Here is a 19096-nt window from a genome sequence, read left to right as displayed (position 1 = left end):
TCATTACATTGTTTTTATTTTTTACAGCGTTAACCATCCTTTTAACAGTTTAAACTTCCTGTTGTGTTTGTGTCATTAAAAAAAAAGAAAAGACAAATCGATTTCAGAGTTTAAAACATGTTTTAAACCTAATCTTAATCTTTTTAAACTTGTTATGGTGGTTACTGGGGCATTGCTACGGTGTTGCTATGTAGTTGCTAGGGCATTACTAAAGTGTTGCAAGATGGTTGCTTACACAGGCCCAAGTCAAATGAGACCATCCCAAGTGTCTTCAACATCCTGATCCCCAGATACTGCATGACCTTTTCAATGGAAGTCTTTGTGATGTTTCGCTTATTTTTCATCCACCAGGCAGACATCTATATTAAATAATCTAAAATACAATTTTTACTCAAAACAGAAGGGTTAAAATGTAATTTAAGATGAAGTTTGTAATTTCTGCAGTACTAGCACAACTGAACCAAATTGCAAAAATAAACATTGTTGATCAAACAAACAGAAAGCCCACCCAAAACTTGTGTTGCACCACTGGTTGTTGCATCGGGTTGAAATGTTTAAGTTATGGAGAGAGGAAGATACTCTGATTATTTGGTAACACGAAAGCATCCTTTTTTAATCAAAATATCAGCAAGATTTATTTAGACGAAACATTTACATTTAAAGAGCTTTAAAGAGAACAGTGCTTTAATAGCCCTAGTGAGAAAGCCAAAGGCAACATTGTGGTGTGCAGGTAAAAGTAGAATACCAAAAAAGTGGAAGATCATTCTCTATTCACCATCAATGAAAGTGATATGTTGCAAAATATGGTGTTAGATTCTACTAGAGTTGCTAGATTATGCAAATTATAAAGAATGAAAAGTTTGCCATATGTTTATGTTTGTTCAAGTTTGTGAGATTAAGTTATTGGCATGATGAAAAACCTGTGAATATATCCTATATAGCCCTTGATTTTAACGTTACATTGTTTACTGTCACTATGATTTTGGCCCATAATGATTTTAAGACCTGGCTGGAGACTAGAAGTTGTTTGAAGCACTCGTTCACTGTCCTCTTATATTTTATATTTCACTGGTGAAAAGCAACAAGTAATAATACATTCATTTTAAACCTGAAATAAAAGAACCTTTCCACCTCAAAGGGAACTGTATAAATCCATATCACGATGGAAAAAGTTACAATACAATACTCCCTTATAAGTGTGAAATAAGAAATGTTATACCAAACGAGTTGTTCTGAATAAGTATGTATTTCCATAAACAAAGACAAAACATCACCAAACACAAAATGTGTTAAGTAAGTAAAAGGTCCAGGTTCAGTTTATAGACAAGATTCAGTGACATCACATCATGATAACTGTCCAACAGAGCAGTCAAATCATAACTCCTTCATTTGCAGAGGACTAATACAGAAATACATCTTTGTTAAATTTCAGTATGGTAAACATATACTCAACCATAAGACTAAAAAATAAATAAATAAACATATCAACATAGGAGGTAGCATAAGAGGTAGCATCCACAATTCTTGTTTAGAACACCAGTGCAGAAGTGCTACCTGACAGTGCAGTCAGTCACACACAAAAGGTTGTTTGATGCAACATTACAAAACCAGTGAGAGCAGAATTCCATTGATTGAATTTACCACATAACATTGCAGGCTTCACCGGTGGTTCTTGTGGTTAACAATGTTTATACCATGGTCTGGGTGAATACTCGATTCTGATTGGCTGCAGGGTGTCCGTTAAAAAATGATAGAGGACACCTAGTAAAGTAGTTCTGGTGAAACTGCCTGTTTACCATTCAAAATTAATAAATAAATGCGCTGCCTACAACAGCTGTGAGTAACCATTGCAACAGGCAGTCAAAGTATCCGTTAACAATTTGCTCTATCAAAACAAACATCTAACGTTTGTTAGATATTACATAGCCTACTAATACAACAATGAGCGACTTCGTTATTTCTTTTAACATTTATGGAGAATATGACAACTTTGACGACTGGGATGCTGCTGAAGAAAGAAAAAATGTAAATAAAACGGAGAAACGACACAAAGAGATAACACCGGAGAATTGAATCAAATAGAAGACGAAAAAGTTGAGATCAACACGAAAAAAATACCGAAATGGGCAGTAAATACACTCAGAGACTTTATTGTTCAAAAAGAAATGGACTCCAGCTTTGAAAATTACACCGCTGCTGCTCTGAATGAGACCCTGCAGGAGTTTTACGCAGCTGTCCAGACAACCAAGGCAGGAGGAGAGTACAGTGCAGAACTAATTGTTTTTTTTTTTGTTTGATTGTTGTTTGATTAATTGTTTTATGTGTAATAAAAAAATAACTATGCCTACCTTTGTGTTTCATGAAAAAAAAAAATGCATTTTTGAACCTGAAGGGTTCTACAAGCTGAGTGGACTATAAATATCTCCGGTTGCTAAATAAACCGTCAGGCAAGTTATTATTTGTAAAAACTAGATTTAGCCTAATTAAAATATAAACTAATGTTTTAAAAATGTTTTATTTGGCAAGTGACCATGGTATAAGCGGGTTAATGCCCTCCGAGATGTCCATTGTCAGGTTTTAATGGCCTTCGGCGGAGGCAACCGTCCTCCGCTGCGCGTCGGCCGGTTCACACCTCGCCGTCGTCCATTAAAACCTGACAATGGACACCTCGTCGGGCATTAACCCTTACTTATTTAAAATCACCTGCAGCACTCATAGCATTGTTGAATAATGGAATAATTTTAGGTGCCATAATGTCAAGCTATTTACTGACCATCTTTTGGCACTGCGGAAATTATCACCAAGAAATTAGGCCCTAGATAGACACTCAAAAACCTGTTCTTAATCCAAAACATTTACTGTATGCATGATTCAGAGAACCTACAGTGTACAGTATCTAGAAAATGTCACAAATCTTTATTTGTACCTTGATTGCTTTATTAGATATCCAAAGCATCAAAGTTAACTTCACATTACATCTTTGAAGTGAATACGTCTCATTCTTACACCTTATAAACATTTGTCACTGTGCAAAATACTAGACTTTGCAATGTACTTTACAATTTAAACAAGCCTTTTGGTGTATTTTCTAAAAACAAACAAAAAAAAACAAAACAATAATAAGTGGAATAACTAGCTGAATTATGTGAACACTGAACTTCCACAAAACATTAATTGTGGTTTTCCCTAACAATAACTCACAAACATCATTAAACATGGGAAGAAAAATGTTCATTCTGATTAACTCAGATGCCCTGGCCAAAACACCTTTACAGCTCTTCACATACCCCTATATGATTTAAATCTAAATTTACAACACTGTTTCTTTAAAACGTAAGCTTTAAGGACCTGCTCACTCTCTGATGTCATGATAGTGGAGAAGAAATCAGACTTCACATAGTCACATTATGTTCAAAAGCATAGACACTATAAACCCTTTGAGCTGCACAAAGTTAAGATTTGCAATCAATTACTAATACTTGGCTGTGTGGCAGTCGTATATTACATTGCTTGGTGATTATCATGGACTGTTTACCAGTTTGTCATTTAGGTGTCATTGTGATAATGCGTACTCAGATAATGCCCTTTGTGTACTCAGGAAGGTCAATTCACTGTTTAAAACATTGTTGTTGTTTCCTATTATACAAGCATCCTTTTCTCCCAATTGATGTGCTCTTAATAGACATACTGAATCTGTATTTTACCCACAAGAGAATATGACTGTGACATCTGTGACATCACTAAAGTGCACGCACACACCACGCGCACGCGCGCACATACATACACACGCATATCAGTGGCAAAGTCTTCTCTGCTAGCCTAACATGCCTAATAAATAAATATTTTTCATCCTTTCATTCTCAATCACATTTTTGCCTATGTATTTTTAATCGCTTTCCACTCTTACTTAATCTACAAACAAATAGAGAAAAGTTTATCCAGTCAGAATTTATTCCTTGATGCTTACAAGTAAAGTGTGACAACTGTTTCACAAATAGCATGGCCGAAGCAGCTTTGAGTTTGAGCTCCACCCCGTCAGGCCTTCAAAATTTCCACAGAATCCCTCAACAGTGCAAATGAATGAGCAACTAAAGTCAGATTGCCAGATTCATTAGCCAATCAGATTGATATATTTGTTCTTGGTGGGTGTGATCTTTAGGATATGTCCCGGTCGAGGCCTTCTAGCTGGCCTTGAGTGATGCAATCATTCTGTCGGCTGTCATTACTGCCTTATCACCATTGAGAAAGAGATCCTTAAGGATTTGACAACACAAGATGTTCTGCATGACCATGTGATTGCTTTATTAAACAGGAAAGGAGGACTGATTTTCACTTCAAGTAAATTGGTAAGTGCTTTTTGATTGTTACAGCAACATCAGGAGTTTTCTATGTGTAAATTAGACTGCTTGAGCATTCAGTGTCGGGTCACGTTTTGAAAAGTAGTGCTGCATTCCATTCAAGTCGGATTTTACAACTTCCTACTAGGAAAAGTGCAATGAAATGCATCTTGAAGTCAGAACTACAGCTTGTAAGCTCATGCAGAAATTCTCATCTCTGATTTTGCTGAGATGCAGGTGCATGATGTCACACAAACATGTCGTCACTCAGGGAGATAACATTTACTTTATTAAGTAACATCGATAAATGAGTTTGTTTCCACATTACATGATATTAAAGCTTGTTTAACAAAGGCTTGCAGAAACAGGTGTATAAAACATATTTTGATAATCGTACACCTGAAGCACAAATGCTAGCGCTGCAGTTAGGTTGCTAGGAGACATCTCTGCTAAGCTAACCGGAGCGTTGCAGTTCTGAATATCGGGGAATGGAAGGCATTTATGGTTGGAGATATCAAGTAGGAATATCCCTCATCCAACTTGAATGGAACGCAGCATAACCGTGTACCCTGACGAAACAAAATTTATTGCAAGCAACATTTAAAACGCAAATATTATTAGATAGATTTTTCCAGGTATTATAGACCTCCTTGATAGATTCATATGAAAAAATATGATTTTTTAATGTCTGTTCGTGAGAAGTTCATTTCACAAAACAGTCATGCTGCAGTTAAAATTAGGCTTGCTTAAGCATTATGTGTCGTTTCATGTTCTGGCTTTCATGCGTGGACATGTTTTTAAAATGTCAGTTGGCATTACTAGTTATCTGCGACATAATGTATGATGCCCGAAGGCATAGGGTGTCTTATTCATTGTGAAACTGTGTTTCTTAATGGCATGAATCACACTGAAGGCCTAGACTTAAAATGCATGGGCCACCACATATATATATATATATATATATATATATATATATATATATATATATATATATATTCTTCTCATAAGGTCTTTCTTATTATAACTTTAGGTTATTAGGATACAGATTATGTGTGGCCATGCATGTTATGCAGGTGTAGACTGGATTCCACTTTTTCTCTAACATCTAACATTAATTTAACATAATTTTAAGAGTGTTAACAATAAAAAAGTCATAATTTTGGCACTTAATCACATGGAAACATCAATAAGACAATTATATTTTATACAAATATTTTACACCATATTTCACAAAGCTTTAGGTTTGTTAGGCAAAACTTAAAGGGATAGTTCACCCAAAAAAGAACATTCTCTCACAAATTACTCACCCTCATGCCATCACAGATGTGTATGACTTTATTTTTTTGCAGAACACAAACAAAGATTTTAAGAAATAATATATCAGCTCTGTAGGCCCACACAATCAAAGTGAATGGGTGCCAACATTTTTAAACTCCAAAATGCACATAAAGGCAGAATAAAAGTAATTCAAAAGACTCCAGTGATTAAATCCATAGCTTCATAAGTGATATGATATTTGTGGGTGAGAAACAGATCGATCCATCCATCCATCCATCCATCGTCAACCGCTTATCCTGTGTACAGGGTCGCGGGGGGCTGGAGCCTATCACAGCTAACATTGGGCGAAAGGCAGGGGAAACAGATCGATATTTAAGTAAATTTTTACTATAGATTCTCCTCCCTGCCCAGTAGGTGGCAACATGCACAAAGACTGTGAATCGCCAAAAACAAAAGAAGAAAGTGAAAGTGGAGATTGACAGTAATACATGACTTAAATATTGATATCTTTCTCACCTAAACTTATCATATCTCTTCTGAATATATGGATTTAGCCACTGAAGTCATATGGATTAATGTTATGCTTCCTTTATGTAATTTTTGAGCTTCAAAGCTCTGGTCACCATTCACTTGCATTTTGAGGACCTACAAAGCTGAGATATGTTTCTAAAAATGTTTGTTTTTGTGCAGCTGAAGAACTCATACACATCTGGAATGCCACGAGAGTGTCAATTATGATAGAATTTTCATTTTTGGGTGACTATCTCTTTAATTCAAGACACAAAATCATCTTCTCTGGACACAGCTGTGTCTCCAGTATTTGACAGAGTTCATGACCTTTTACTCATACAGCTGCCACAACATATTTTCCATTTCCAGGTATATAATGTTGATCTGCACAAAGGGAGGGATATGTAGAAGTGCATAAAACCAAGTTTATTTCTTCCTACAAAGTCACAAAATGCTGTCCCCTTTTAGCTATGTATAGCCAAAAGAGAAAAAACTCTACCGTAATGTCTTTTTGATCTATAGGTTTTCACTTCATCTTCTTAAATTCCACTGCTTTGTTTTCCATGTTCCTCGAAGCAGCTATTCAAATGACATGAGGTTTGCTGGTATCTGCAGAAAACAAGATTTGATGATTTTTTTTAAAGTTAAACTTTACTTCTTTGTGTGTAAATGAGAATTTTGGTCTCAGAACACACTTGCCTGTGGTCTTGTACTCCTGCAAGCCTCAGCAAGATGTTTGTGCCAGATAATCGCAGAGAAACGAGATCCAGTCTGGAACTTGTAAACATTACCTGGATCCACAAATGAACACAAATTAACTCACTTGAGCTTATACAAATTAAGTTGTGTGACATAGCAAATCTACAATTTATAAACCATATGAAGTAGTTTGTCGTATAATAGAATTATAATTTTTTTATATGTAAACTATGTCTAGTTTTCAGAATGTTGGGTATATTTACAACCTCAATTCTGGAAAAGTTGGGACAGTATGAAAAATGCTACTAAAAACAAAAATGAGTGATTTGTAAATTATAATGACTCTTTGCTATATTGAAAGCACAACAACTACACATTATATGATGTTTTTCCTTGTCAATTTCATTATTTGTGTTTTATTGTACAGTCATTTGTACAGTCTGAGGCATCAGAGATCACACGCATTCAGAAGTGGTTTTCGTCTTGCCCTTTACGCACCAAGATTTGACCAGATTACTTGAATCTTTTAACTATATTGTGCACTGTAGAAGATGAAATGCCCAAAATCCTTCCAATTTGTCTTTGGGGAACAAGTCTCGAAAGATCCTTGGTCTTGAAGGACTAGGCTGTTTTTGGAGGCTCCTTATACAGTAATATGTCACAATTGCCTCACCTGTTTAACATCTGTTTCACATCGCCTTGTTATTTAAATTCATCAAATTGCTATTAGTCTTAAATTGCCCTTCTCAACTTTTTTGGAGCGTGTTGCAATCATCTGATTTGAAATTACTGAACATTTTCAAAAAAACAACAAAATTCACAAGGAAAAACATAATATAATGTGAAGGTGTAGTGCTTTCAATATAACAAAGGGTGAATATAATTTACAAATCACTCCTTTTTGTTTTTATTTGCATTTTATATACTGTCCCTACTTGATCAGGTTTTTTTTGTTATTTTCGTTCTAGTTTCCTCCCCAAAGGTGTGATTGTGAATACAACTGCCAGGGTACAGTATGTTGATGTTGCAAGCATTCAACAAAGTGTTTGAATTCACTGAAACTTATCCAATACAACAAGGTAAAGGAGAGACAAAGAAATGCACCACACCTACAGCTTGAGCAAGAAAAATACATTCTTGTACTAAACCGCAAAGTGTCTAGCCACCATTTTTGCTCCCTTATCAGGCAACACAGCCCATAACATGCAGAACACCTAGTACTTTGGCAAAGTCTAAGATCTGAGACTGGAAACAGATGGGTCTGTCGGTAGCTGTTAAACACCTGTCATGGTTTGTGTCATGAAGTCTAATGATTCTTGGTATGGTCTGAGAATAGCAAAAGAACTAGAATCCCAGATGCAAAAATCCTTGAGATATAGAGTCCCAAAACACAGTAAAAACACAATTGATCAGCCTCTACCACAGGGTAGCCATACTCAATAAACAATAGTCAGTCTTGAAGTGACATGACATTTTAATGCATGACAGATACATGACGCAACCTCTACAAACTGTCTTTCTGATTGCAAAACACCTTTGAACAACAAGATAAAAAATAATAGCTTTTCTTATTAGCTTCTTAATAATCACATATTGATTTTTATTTTATTTATTTAAATTGACCTTTTAGTAGTACAAAACCATATTTAAAAACCACCAAAAAAATTTCAGCAACCTAACTTTTGGAATTTGGAGAAAACTCACAATTCGATTGACTAGCTCTTAGACAATGAAAATGTTTGTACATAACATAAAGCATACGCAAACAAAACCATAATGAGCATTCATAGATATTGTTTAGTTAACCTCTTCAACTGGCGGGTCCAAAAGTGGGCGCTATGTTACAAAAAAAACGAAACTTCTGCATTTACATAAAATAACAAAATAAGGTCTTAAAACATTTGCACCGAAAATCAGCGCCACCAAGAGGTGAGGTGGTAGAAATATTAATATGAATAAAAGTCTTTCAAATAGCACTTAAATAGACAAATCTTATATCAAATGAAAGCTCTCATTCTCAGGAATGCGATTTTACAGTTTATTCAGTTTTATTTTGCCCTAATACCAGTTCGAAAGATTTTCAATAGAATCCCAAAATGAAATATGATTTCTGTAATTCATCAAATACAAATGTCTCTTTTATGTGTCAATCAATGCTGCTGTAAGCCCCAAATACCTAAAAGTGTTATAACTGCTTTTACCTTTTTACTTGTCTTTGAGCTTGCTTGTGTGAATAATCCAATGTTATATATTAGATGTACATAAACAAATAATTGGAAATATATGTTATCGACGATTGTTGATAACATTTTTTAGATCTCTGCTTTCTAATGACACCTAGACTGAGCTTCTTGTCAACTCAGAGGCCAAGATATTTGATTAAAAAATGGGGATGGGGCAGTAACTAAAAATTAGACTGAATGTCAATGGACGAGCACATCTGTGAGGGCTAAAATGTGCATCTAAATTTCAGATCATCATTTTGTGATGGAAGGTGATAGAGGAAAAATTCTAGTAATTCTAGTGGAATTAAATAAGACTTTTTGGAGAGAGATGGAGAAAACAGAACCAGAAGTACGTGCTTACAAAATTAGGACAAAATAATAATAATAATAATAATAAGTTTGTAACTATATAAAATATTACTAATGAATCATTTGAGTCTTTAATTTTTTTTTATTGTTTTAAAAGAAATTAATAAATAAATGAGACCCATTTTTGGCAATTAGTCCACAGTATATGTAAATGGTGAGCTTTTACATTTTAGTGTGAAAAATTGTAGGTAGAAGCACAAATATGCTCCAGTGGTATGCTTGAGGTAATGATTCTCAGTCTAACTTTACTATACTTTTTTTTTTTTTGCGCTAACCTTAAAAAAAACCTGCTTCATGTGGTAACATCTAAATCATCTACTTTTTATTAAAGTCAAAAATTGTATTTAACCTGACAATCAACCTTTCAAATTAGGCTACACCAACAAAACTAATATTTATGGTTTAGATCAAGTAGAACTAGTTCCTTGAGGTTACAATTTCAAGTGGCCACTTTGTTCAAAATTGAAACCTTGACAGAGTTTTATTTGTGCAAAAATAACAATTCTAAGTCATGAGTGTTTTAACGCATTGCTGGAAGACAATAGGCAGATAAGTGCCAGTACCTCTTTCAGGATCAGTGAGCTGGAATATGTTTGGGTGTTCAGGGTTGTCAGGCAGCGCCACCATCCATCCTGTGAGTGTGATCTTTTTACATGGCCTGGATTTGTACTTAAGACAAAAATGTGAAATTACAAAGAGATGAAAATAAATGTAAATATACTTTAATGTAAGCTTTTACTGTAAGTAGGTGTTTAGTCGATATGATGTATTGCTTTTTTCATCACTATTTGTGGCAATTCTTTCACAACAGTCTAAATGTCTGCAGTCTTTTCAAGAAATGTGTGTTAGAAATGTCTGTTCCAAATGTTTGTGTTCCACACCACACTAAACAAATGTAAAAACAAGGAGGTAGTAAAAATGAGGGGCTGCCAAAGCCATTACTTAAACATGACCTTGTAGCTTGACTTGACATTATTTATTTGACAATGTCATGTCTGAATGATGGCCTTGATGTCTCTTAATAAGTAAAGGTCTCTTGTTTCTCATAGAATTTAGGGAATAATTAATCACGTACATGTCTTCGCTCATTTGCTCTTAGAGCTTTAGAACCAAAATAGATAAGAACTGGGCCAGAAAGGACAATCCAGTACCGCTTCCACGATGAGAGCTGGAAAAAAAAAAAAGAAATCAGTAGAGACAGGTTAAAGTGCTCTTTTGAACTCTAACAGACATGAATATTGCAATGATATGGAAGGCCTACCAAAGAATGTTATTTAATGAAACTTCAGACCTAAACTGACCATAAACCTACCTCTGTAAAGATGGTACAGTGCTGTACAAACACAACAAAATAATGTCTAATCCAGTAGATATAACCAGGTAAAAAGTGCACACAAAAAATCGTGATACATTTTTTTCCCATTTTAAAAGTTTTACTCCTAAAAAGTTTATTGTAATTTTTAAACATATGTATAAATAAATGTATAAATTATACGCAGTGACATGAAATTACGACTCTTGTCATCAGTAAATTATACATGGAGAGGGTCCACTCATGGGGGCTGCCATGTTAGGATCACATGACCAGCCACATACTACTTGCTTAATCTCAGTAACCGTCCTCTTATTGGATCCTTAACTCATGAATTAAGTTTATTATGGCTGACTGGGAATAGTGAATTTCTATAATGCCATTAGTAACTGAAAAATATTGCGTTTAAATTATGCTGCATCCACATCACTAGGCGACAAATTCCAAAAATGTATGAGTGTATCTTTAACCAACTCAGATGTACACCGGTACCTCAAGAGTTTGATTTTGAGTCTAATTGCAAAATAAATCAATTCATTAATTTTAAAGCACAGATTTAAAGGTGCACTCATTATGTTTTACTCATTTAAAAAAGTTTTACTTCTAAGTAAATTAATAGTAAATTTGAAACATATGTATAAAATCATGAACACTAATGTGAGATGAAGAGTTCAGACATATCAGTAACCATATAAAAGCTCTTTTATTCTATATGGAGCAGGGGCACCTCATGGGGGCAGCCGTGTTAGAATCACATGACCAGCTGAATACTACTCGCTTAATCTCAGAAACTGCCCGGTTACTGGACACTTTTATTAATTAGTTAAATTAATCCATGCTTACTTTGCATAGAGAAACATTGTTTTGGACCAATAAGGCCAATAACTGGTCATGACTGGGCAGTGGGACAGTAATACTAAGTCGTATTCTTAAAATGTACATAATTCTGAAAAATCACAGATAAATGTGACTGTCACTTACTGTGGGTTTTTTACCCTCCTTCATCAGTGTCTTCCTTCGTAGAGGCCCTTCAATGGTTATACTGCTCAGAGAACTGCACTCATAGCTTGATGCTGCTCCAGGGGTGCTGACAAATAAGTAGCAATATCCTTATTTTCCCCATGTCATCACAAACATGCAGATTAACATATACCATAGCAGAACCAGTTAGGTCTGTAATATGGATATACACTAGTATTAATAGTATAGTCATAATAGTATATATTATAGTATATTCATAATTTTCTATTACATCAAATGTAGAAAATAGACCAATTTCTATTTTAAAAAGGGCAGAGGCTATTTGCAATAAGTGTAAATAGCAACCAAAAGCATCTTCTTTGCACATCGGTCCAACCAGTGGCATATACTAAATCAACCTAAAGGAAATATTAGGAGGAGAGACAGGAAACAGGATGTGAAAAAGTGGGACAAATTTCTTTGTCTTCATTTTCTGTTTTTCCACCAGACTATTGGAGTGCAAACAGCCACCCTTGTGGCAGGTGCTATTTACACCTAGTGCAAATAGCCACAGTATTAACAATTATATTTTCGTGATATTCAACAGTGTGTACTTATGGACCCACACAAATGGCAGCTCTAGTGTCTCTTACCTGTAAACATAACGTCTACTTCTAGGAGAGTTACAAACTGGAACTCGCCAGTTTGGACCGAGTGTTGCATACATACGTCCTCTGAAATGGATCAGAGGTAGGAATGTTAATATTAGTAATAAAACTTTATATTAAGAAAGCAGTCAAAGTAAATAACATATGATGACAGCTATTTATTCTGAACATTATTGCATGGAAAAGAAAAAGACAGAGAAAAAAGTAGAGGACATAAACTGAAGAGTAAAAATAGTTCAAAGGAAAAAGGAAAATCTTTATAGAAATGGTATAACAATGTAATAATAATGAAGTATAGATTGCCTCACCTCTCCACAGTACTTGATAATTCATCACTAAAAGAACTTTCTCTACTGCCTACAGAGGGACAAAGAAAGGCAAATTCTAAATCACTTTCTTTCTCTCAAAATCAATGGCTGCTAACAGATAAATTCTATAACAAATATGACCATACTATTAACGCAAATATACTCCACTAGCCAATTATTGTAGAGTTTGCTAAAAGCAAAACTCACAACACAAAGGCTTCAATACTGCTGCCATCTAGTGAAGAAAATCATAAAGGTAACCACAAAAATGTATGACATAAGAGAACACTAACTCTACTTTAAATAATCCTACAGATATCCTTGCACTGGCAGTGATCTTCAGTGAAACATGCTTAAAGTATGTTTGTGAGACAACATCTGCAATCATAATAAGTGTGCAATGGAAATATGCAGCATTACCCAATGAGATGCCATTGGTGAATACTGAATCATATGTGTGGTTTCTGACAGGACTGTGAGACTCTAAGAAGCTGTCATCCAACAGGTGTCGAGCCTTTTCTTTTGCAGGGAAAGTCGCACTTTTACTCTCCACCACACCAAACTGGCACATCATACTGAAAATATATGAGAGAAAGAGATTGAGAAAAAGATATGCTTTATTTTGTTTAAGGTAATTATATATTTATATATAAATATATAATTATTTCTGTTGTGAAAGTGTAACCAGTGTGTACGTGACACTGTATACAGTATGACCACATAGTAGTCTTTTAATGTTGTGAGACACTAACTTATTCCCCAGACTGTGGCTCTTCCTGTGACGGGCAGGAGGTGGGGTGGGGAGGTGTGCAACCACTGATGTATCAGGACAGGTCGGCCGACGGTTATACCTCACTGATGCTGACACTTCTGAGGGTCCTACACACGCACACACACACACACACACACACACACACACACACACACACACACACACACACACACACACACACACACACACACACACACACACACACACACACTTGTTTTTATATCATTGTGGGGACTCTCCATAGATTTCCATGCATTTTATTGATTTTATACAGATCTAATGATAATTTCTGTCCCTTACCACTAACCCTACCCCTAAACCTAATCCTCACAGAAAACATTTGTATTTTTACATTTTCAAAAAACCATTGTTTGGTATGTTTAATAATCCTTTTCCCTTGTGGAGACCGCTGGCTGGGCACCACAAGGTCGGTGATCTCAGATTTTACTATCCTTATGGGGACATTTGTTCCCCACAATGTAGTAGTACACACACACACACAAACACACATTTACATTTACTTAATTATCAAAATGAGTATAAAATGTACTTCCAAAACTGAAACTGTGGTACTTGGTTTTAGTGTGCATCTTGTAGCTATTACAATTTTTATATTCAGATTCTAGAATATCCAGTTATACATGATCTTAGATAATAGTCTAAGAGAACCGGTTTTAGTTATAGCTCAGTTTTGAATAAATGCGTATGCTCGACAAAGGCAGGTGCAGCCAGGAAAGGAAACAAATTTGCAATACTGTGTTACTGGTCGGCGCTGCACTGTCTCTCACTGTGCCTATTGTCCTGTAAATTCTTTGTAATTTATTGTACTGTCCAGAACTTTGTGCACACGTTAGCACGTGCACTTTACATAGGTATGTTATTTAGTCTGTGTAGTCTCATGTGGTTCTGTGTTTTTCCTATGTTGTTTTATGTAGCACCATGATCCTGGAGGAACGTTGTCTCGTTTCACTGTGTACTGTACTAACTGTATATGGTTGAATGACAATAAAAACCACTTGACTTGACTTGGTTCCAGCTTGGTCCCCCGAGCCTGCAGCATCACCCTGGCTCTCCATTCCTCTGGCTCTGCCTTGCTCTCAAGTCCCCCTGACTTTGCCTTGATCCTCTGCTCCCCTTGTGCCCCCTTGAACTGCCTGTTTCCCCCTTCCCACCACACCCTATTGACAATCCTTTTTGGAGCATCTGGAATAAGCTCCTTATTGGGGGGCTCTGTCAGGTATTCCCTGTTTTTGTTCTTAGATTTTTATTTTGAAATTCTTGTTTAGTTCCCGTTCCTGTTTCCTGATAGTTTTGTAGTCATTTTGTAGTTTCCTTTCATGATTGGTTTTTCCCTGATTGATTTCCACAGTTGTCCCTTGTATGCCCTATTGTGTAATTAAGCCCTTTTTTCCCATGGTTTCATTGTCAGTCTTCACATGTGTTGTTATGCTCTGTACTTGGTTCCCTGAGTTTTGTTTCTTTATATTCTGAGTATTAAAGCAGAATAACCTTTTATGTATAATATTTACAGTGTACAGTATACTATATATATATATATATATATATATATATATATATATATATATATATATATAGAATAGCATTCTGAGATGATATTCTTCTCACCACAATTGCACAGAGTGGTTATCTGAGTTACCGTAGACTTTATCAGTTCAAACCAATTTGGCCATTCTTCGTTGACCTCTCTCATCAACAAGGCGTTTCCATCTGCAGAACTGCCGCTCACTGGATGTTTCATTTTCTTTACACTCTAGACACTGTTGCGTGTGAAAATCCCAGGAGATCACCAGTTATAAAAATATGCAGTCAGCTTATCTGGCAACAACAATCATCCATGTGATTATCTAATCAGCCAACCATGTGGCAGCAGTGCAGTGCATTAAAATCAAGCAGATATGGTTCAGGAGCTTCAGTTAATGGTTCACATCAACCATCAGAAAGGAAAAAAATTTTGATCTCAGTGATTTGGACCATGGCATGACCGTTGGTGCCAGATGGGCTCGTTTTTTTTTTGTAACTGCTGATTTCCTGGGATTTTCATGCTCAACAGTCTCTAGAGTTTACTCAGAATGGTGCCAAAAACAAAAAACATCCAGTGAGTGACAGTTCAGCTAACAGAAACGCCTTATTGATGAGAGAGGCCAACAGAGAATGGCCAGACTGGTTAGAACTGACAAAGTCTACAGTACGGTAACTCAGATAACCTCTTTGTACATTTGTGGTGTTATGGTGGCACAAGGTGGACCTAAACAATATTACACAGGTGGTTTTAATGTTGTGGCATATTGGTGTAGGTTGGTAGGTGGGTGGACGGACGGACGGACGGACGGGCAGGCGAACAGATAGATAGATAGCTAGATAATCACTACAGACTAACCCTTACTCACAACCTTACCCTACTTCTCAAATAAATATTTTTTGAATAATAATAAAACAAAATCAAAATACATATTTTATGTGCTGTATGAATTGCTTTTCCGACTGAGGACATCCTAGGATGAAATAAAAACCATTCCTCAAACTAGCTAAGCATGCACACACACACACACACACACACACACACACACACACACACACACACACACACACACACACACACACACACACACACACACACACACGTTGTGTTTCCATGTTTTATGGGGACTTTCCATAGACATAATGGTTTTTATACTGTACAAACTTTATATTCTATCCCCTAAACCTAACCCTACCCCTAAACCTAACCCTCACAGAAAACTTTCTGCATTTTTACATTTTCAAAAAGCATAATTTAGTATGATTTATAAGCTGTTTTCCTCATGGGGACCGACAAAATGTCCCCACAAGGTCAAACATTTCGGGTTTTACTATCCTTATGGGGACATTTGGTCCCCACAAAGTGATAAATACACGCTCACACACACACACATACACACACACACACACATTTATACTCAAAATGTAAACAAAAGCTTCATCATGTCAAATATACAATTTCCTTATTTCTGTCACTTCAAAAACACTTAACACTCCGAGTAACTGCAAAAAAACAAACATTTACTGTAGGATCTCCTTCTTGCTTATTAAAACTCTAACATTTAGATGGAAGATGCATTCTTAGAGCTCTTTCCTGTACTGTTCAAAACAAACAACCATACAATACTTAATAGCACTTATTTAAGACACATGTGAATAATTTGCAAAGTTCTGATTCTCAGAAAGCTAACAGGGCCATCAATTTAAATGAACACTTAACATAGTTCCACAGCAGAAAATTAGGCATCAAGTCAAAATTCCTCTTTATTGGCTCATTTTCACAAACCAGCCACAGCATTACTGGCCTGATAAAAAGAATGTCAGCAAAAATAATTGGACAGGCTTATCCAATAAAACTGTTCCCTGTATTCATGTTTATAAGCATCTTTCCATTATAAACTGAAACCAGAGAGGTATTTGTGGCAATACTGGAAATGGATTTTGTTGATAATTAGGAGTATAGTAATAATGGTATTCCCTACTGTCTTTTATAGTGGGTTGTTGAGCAATTGAGCAAGAGGAGCCCTGACCAAAATGGAAAAAGGATTTCTTCACAATTAACAATCGGAAGCAAGTATGATATTTATAACTGCCCTCAGCAAAGATTGCATCTACAGGAGCCTTTTAAACAGTAGATATTTGCGCAAAATAAACATTTGGTTTAGTGCATAATTGAGACTTCTCAAAAGTGACAATGGATAATAATACAGACTTCAACAATATACAGTGAAATATTATGAAATGTAGCGAAGCAAATTTACCTGTGAGAAAAACAACCTATACTTCAACAATTGAAAATGTATTTGGTGATACCTCAAATTTATAAATATTGCTCAGTATAAATGTGCTGCAATAATTTATTTTATTGGTTCAATTAGAGAAGTGGATATGTTTATTTAAATAATTTAAAAATATATATATATAAGACTATACATTTTTATTTTATGACAAAAATCACCTCCGCCAGACATGGTTTTCAATCACATACATTAGCCTAACTAACTCAATATATTGTGATGGACTAACAAAATGTATTATAATTTTCTTACTGTGCATTTCAGCAAGTAATGTAGGGCATGGCATACAAATAGGCATTAAAATACAGTGCAGTCAGAAGTTTTCAGACCCCTTCATTTTTTTCCCACATTTTGTTATGTTGTAGGCTTATACTAAAATGCTTTAAAAAACATCACATCACTCTAGACGCCATACCACATAATGACAAGGCAAAAAACTGATTTTTGATAACTTTGCAAATTTATTAAAAAGAAAAAACCTGAAATATCACATTGACATAAGTATTCAGACTCTTAACTCAGTACTTAGTTGAAGCACCTTTGGCTGCGATTACAGCCTCAAGTCTTTTTGTGTATGATGTGACAAGTTTGCACACCTGGATTTGGGTATTTCTGCCATTCTTCTCTGCAGATTCTCTTAAGCTCTGTCAGGTTGGATGGGGACTGTAGATGGACAACCATTTTCAGGTCCCTCCAGAGATTTTCGGTTGGGTTCAAGTCCGGCTCTGGCTGGGCCACTCAGGACATTCACAGAGTTGTCCCTAAGCCACGCTTGTGTTGTCTTGGCTGTGTGCTTAGGGTCATTGACCTATTGGAAGGTGAACCTTCAACCTAGTATGAGGTCCTGAGCACTTTAGACCAGGTTTTCATTAAGGATATCTGTGTTTTTACTAAGGATAATGTATTTTGCTGCATTCAGCGTTTCTAAAACAGCTTTTCTTCAAGTCCCCCAGTCCATGCCACTGAAAAACACCACCACAGCATGATGCTACCACCACCATGCTTCACCGTTGGGATGGTAATGCACATGTAATGAATGATGCCTGGTTTTCTCCAAACATGACACTTGGAATTGAGGCCAAACAGTTCAATCTTCATTTCATCAGCCCAGACAATCTTGTTTCTCACAGTCTGAGAGTCATTTAGGTTCTTTATTATGTGTCTTGCACTGAGGAGAGGCTTCCGTCTGGTCACTCTGCCATAAAGCCCAGCATGGTAGAGTGTTGCAGTGATGGTTGTCATTCTGCAAATTTCTCCCATCTCCACATGTGACTATCGGGTTCTTGGTCACCTCTTTCACCAAGGCCCTTCTCCATCAATTGCTCAGTTTGGCTGGGCGGCCAGCTCTAGAAAGAGTCCTAGTTGTTCCAAACTTCTTTAAGAATTATGGAGGCACTGTGCTCTTGGGAACCTTCAATGCAGCCAACATTTTTTTTTAGCCTTCCCCATATCGGTGCCGTTACACAATCTTGTCTTTGAGCTCTGCAGGCAGTTTGTTGACCTCATGGCTTGGTTCTTTCACTGATATGCATTTCCAGCTGTGAGAGCTTATATAGACAGTTGTGTGCCTTTCCAAATCATGTCCAAACAATTGAATTGTAGTGTAGAAATGTGTAGAAACATTTCAAAAATGATCCAGAGAAATTAATTTCAAATGTCATAGCAATGGGTCTGAGTACTTATGTCAATGTGATATTTCAGTTTTTTTTCTGTTTACGAAATTGGCAAAATTCTAAAAAAATCTGATTTTGGCTTTGTCATTATGGGGTGTGGAGAGTAGATTGAAGTTAAAAAAATGTAAGCGTTTAAGCAAAATAAAATG

The 19096-nt window shown here is 35.9% G+C and overlaps 1 protein-coding gene across 1 annotated transcript in view; it reads right to left on the bottom strand.

The window, feature by feature from the left end:
• Positions 1-5287: 5287 nt before the first annotated feature.
• Positions 5288-19096, bottom strand: part of ralgps1 (Ral GEF with PH domain and SH3 binding motif 1) — a 178395-nt gene continuing 164586 nt past the window's right edge. The window contains exons 13-21 of the mRNA XM_052093784.1: positions 13419-13545; positions 13087-13241; positions 12667-12715; positions 12344-12424; positions 11712-11817; positions 10494-10586; positions 9982-10087; positions 6825-6916; positions 5288-6734 (exon numbers count right to left, since the gene is read on the bottom strand). Of these exons, the coding sequence (XP_051949744.1) occupies positions 6705-6734; positions 6825-6916; positions 9982-10087; positions 10494-10586; positions 11712-11817; positions 12344-12424; positions 12667-12715; positions 13087-13241; positions 13419-13545 (839 nt within the window). The 3' untranslated portion in view covers positions 5288-6704. The remainder of the gene's footprint in view (positions 6735-6824; positions 6917-9981; positions 10088-10493; positions 10587-11711; positions 11818-12343; positions 12425-12666; positions 12716-13086; positions 13242-13418; positions 13546-19096) is intronic.

This window comes from Xyrauchen texanus, chromosome 27 (genome assembly GCF_025860055.1).
Source record: "Xyrauchen texanus isolate HMW12.3.18 chromosome 27, RBS_HiC_50CHRs, whole genome shotgun sequence".
Taxonomy (NCBI): domain Eukaryota; kingdom Metazoa; phylum Chordata; class Actinopteri; order Cypriniformes; family Catostomidae; genus Xyrauchen; species Xyrauchen texanus.
The sequence above is the reverse complement of the archived record's forward strand: the minus strand, read 5'-3'. Positions and strand labels throughout refer to the sequence as shown.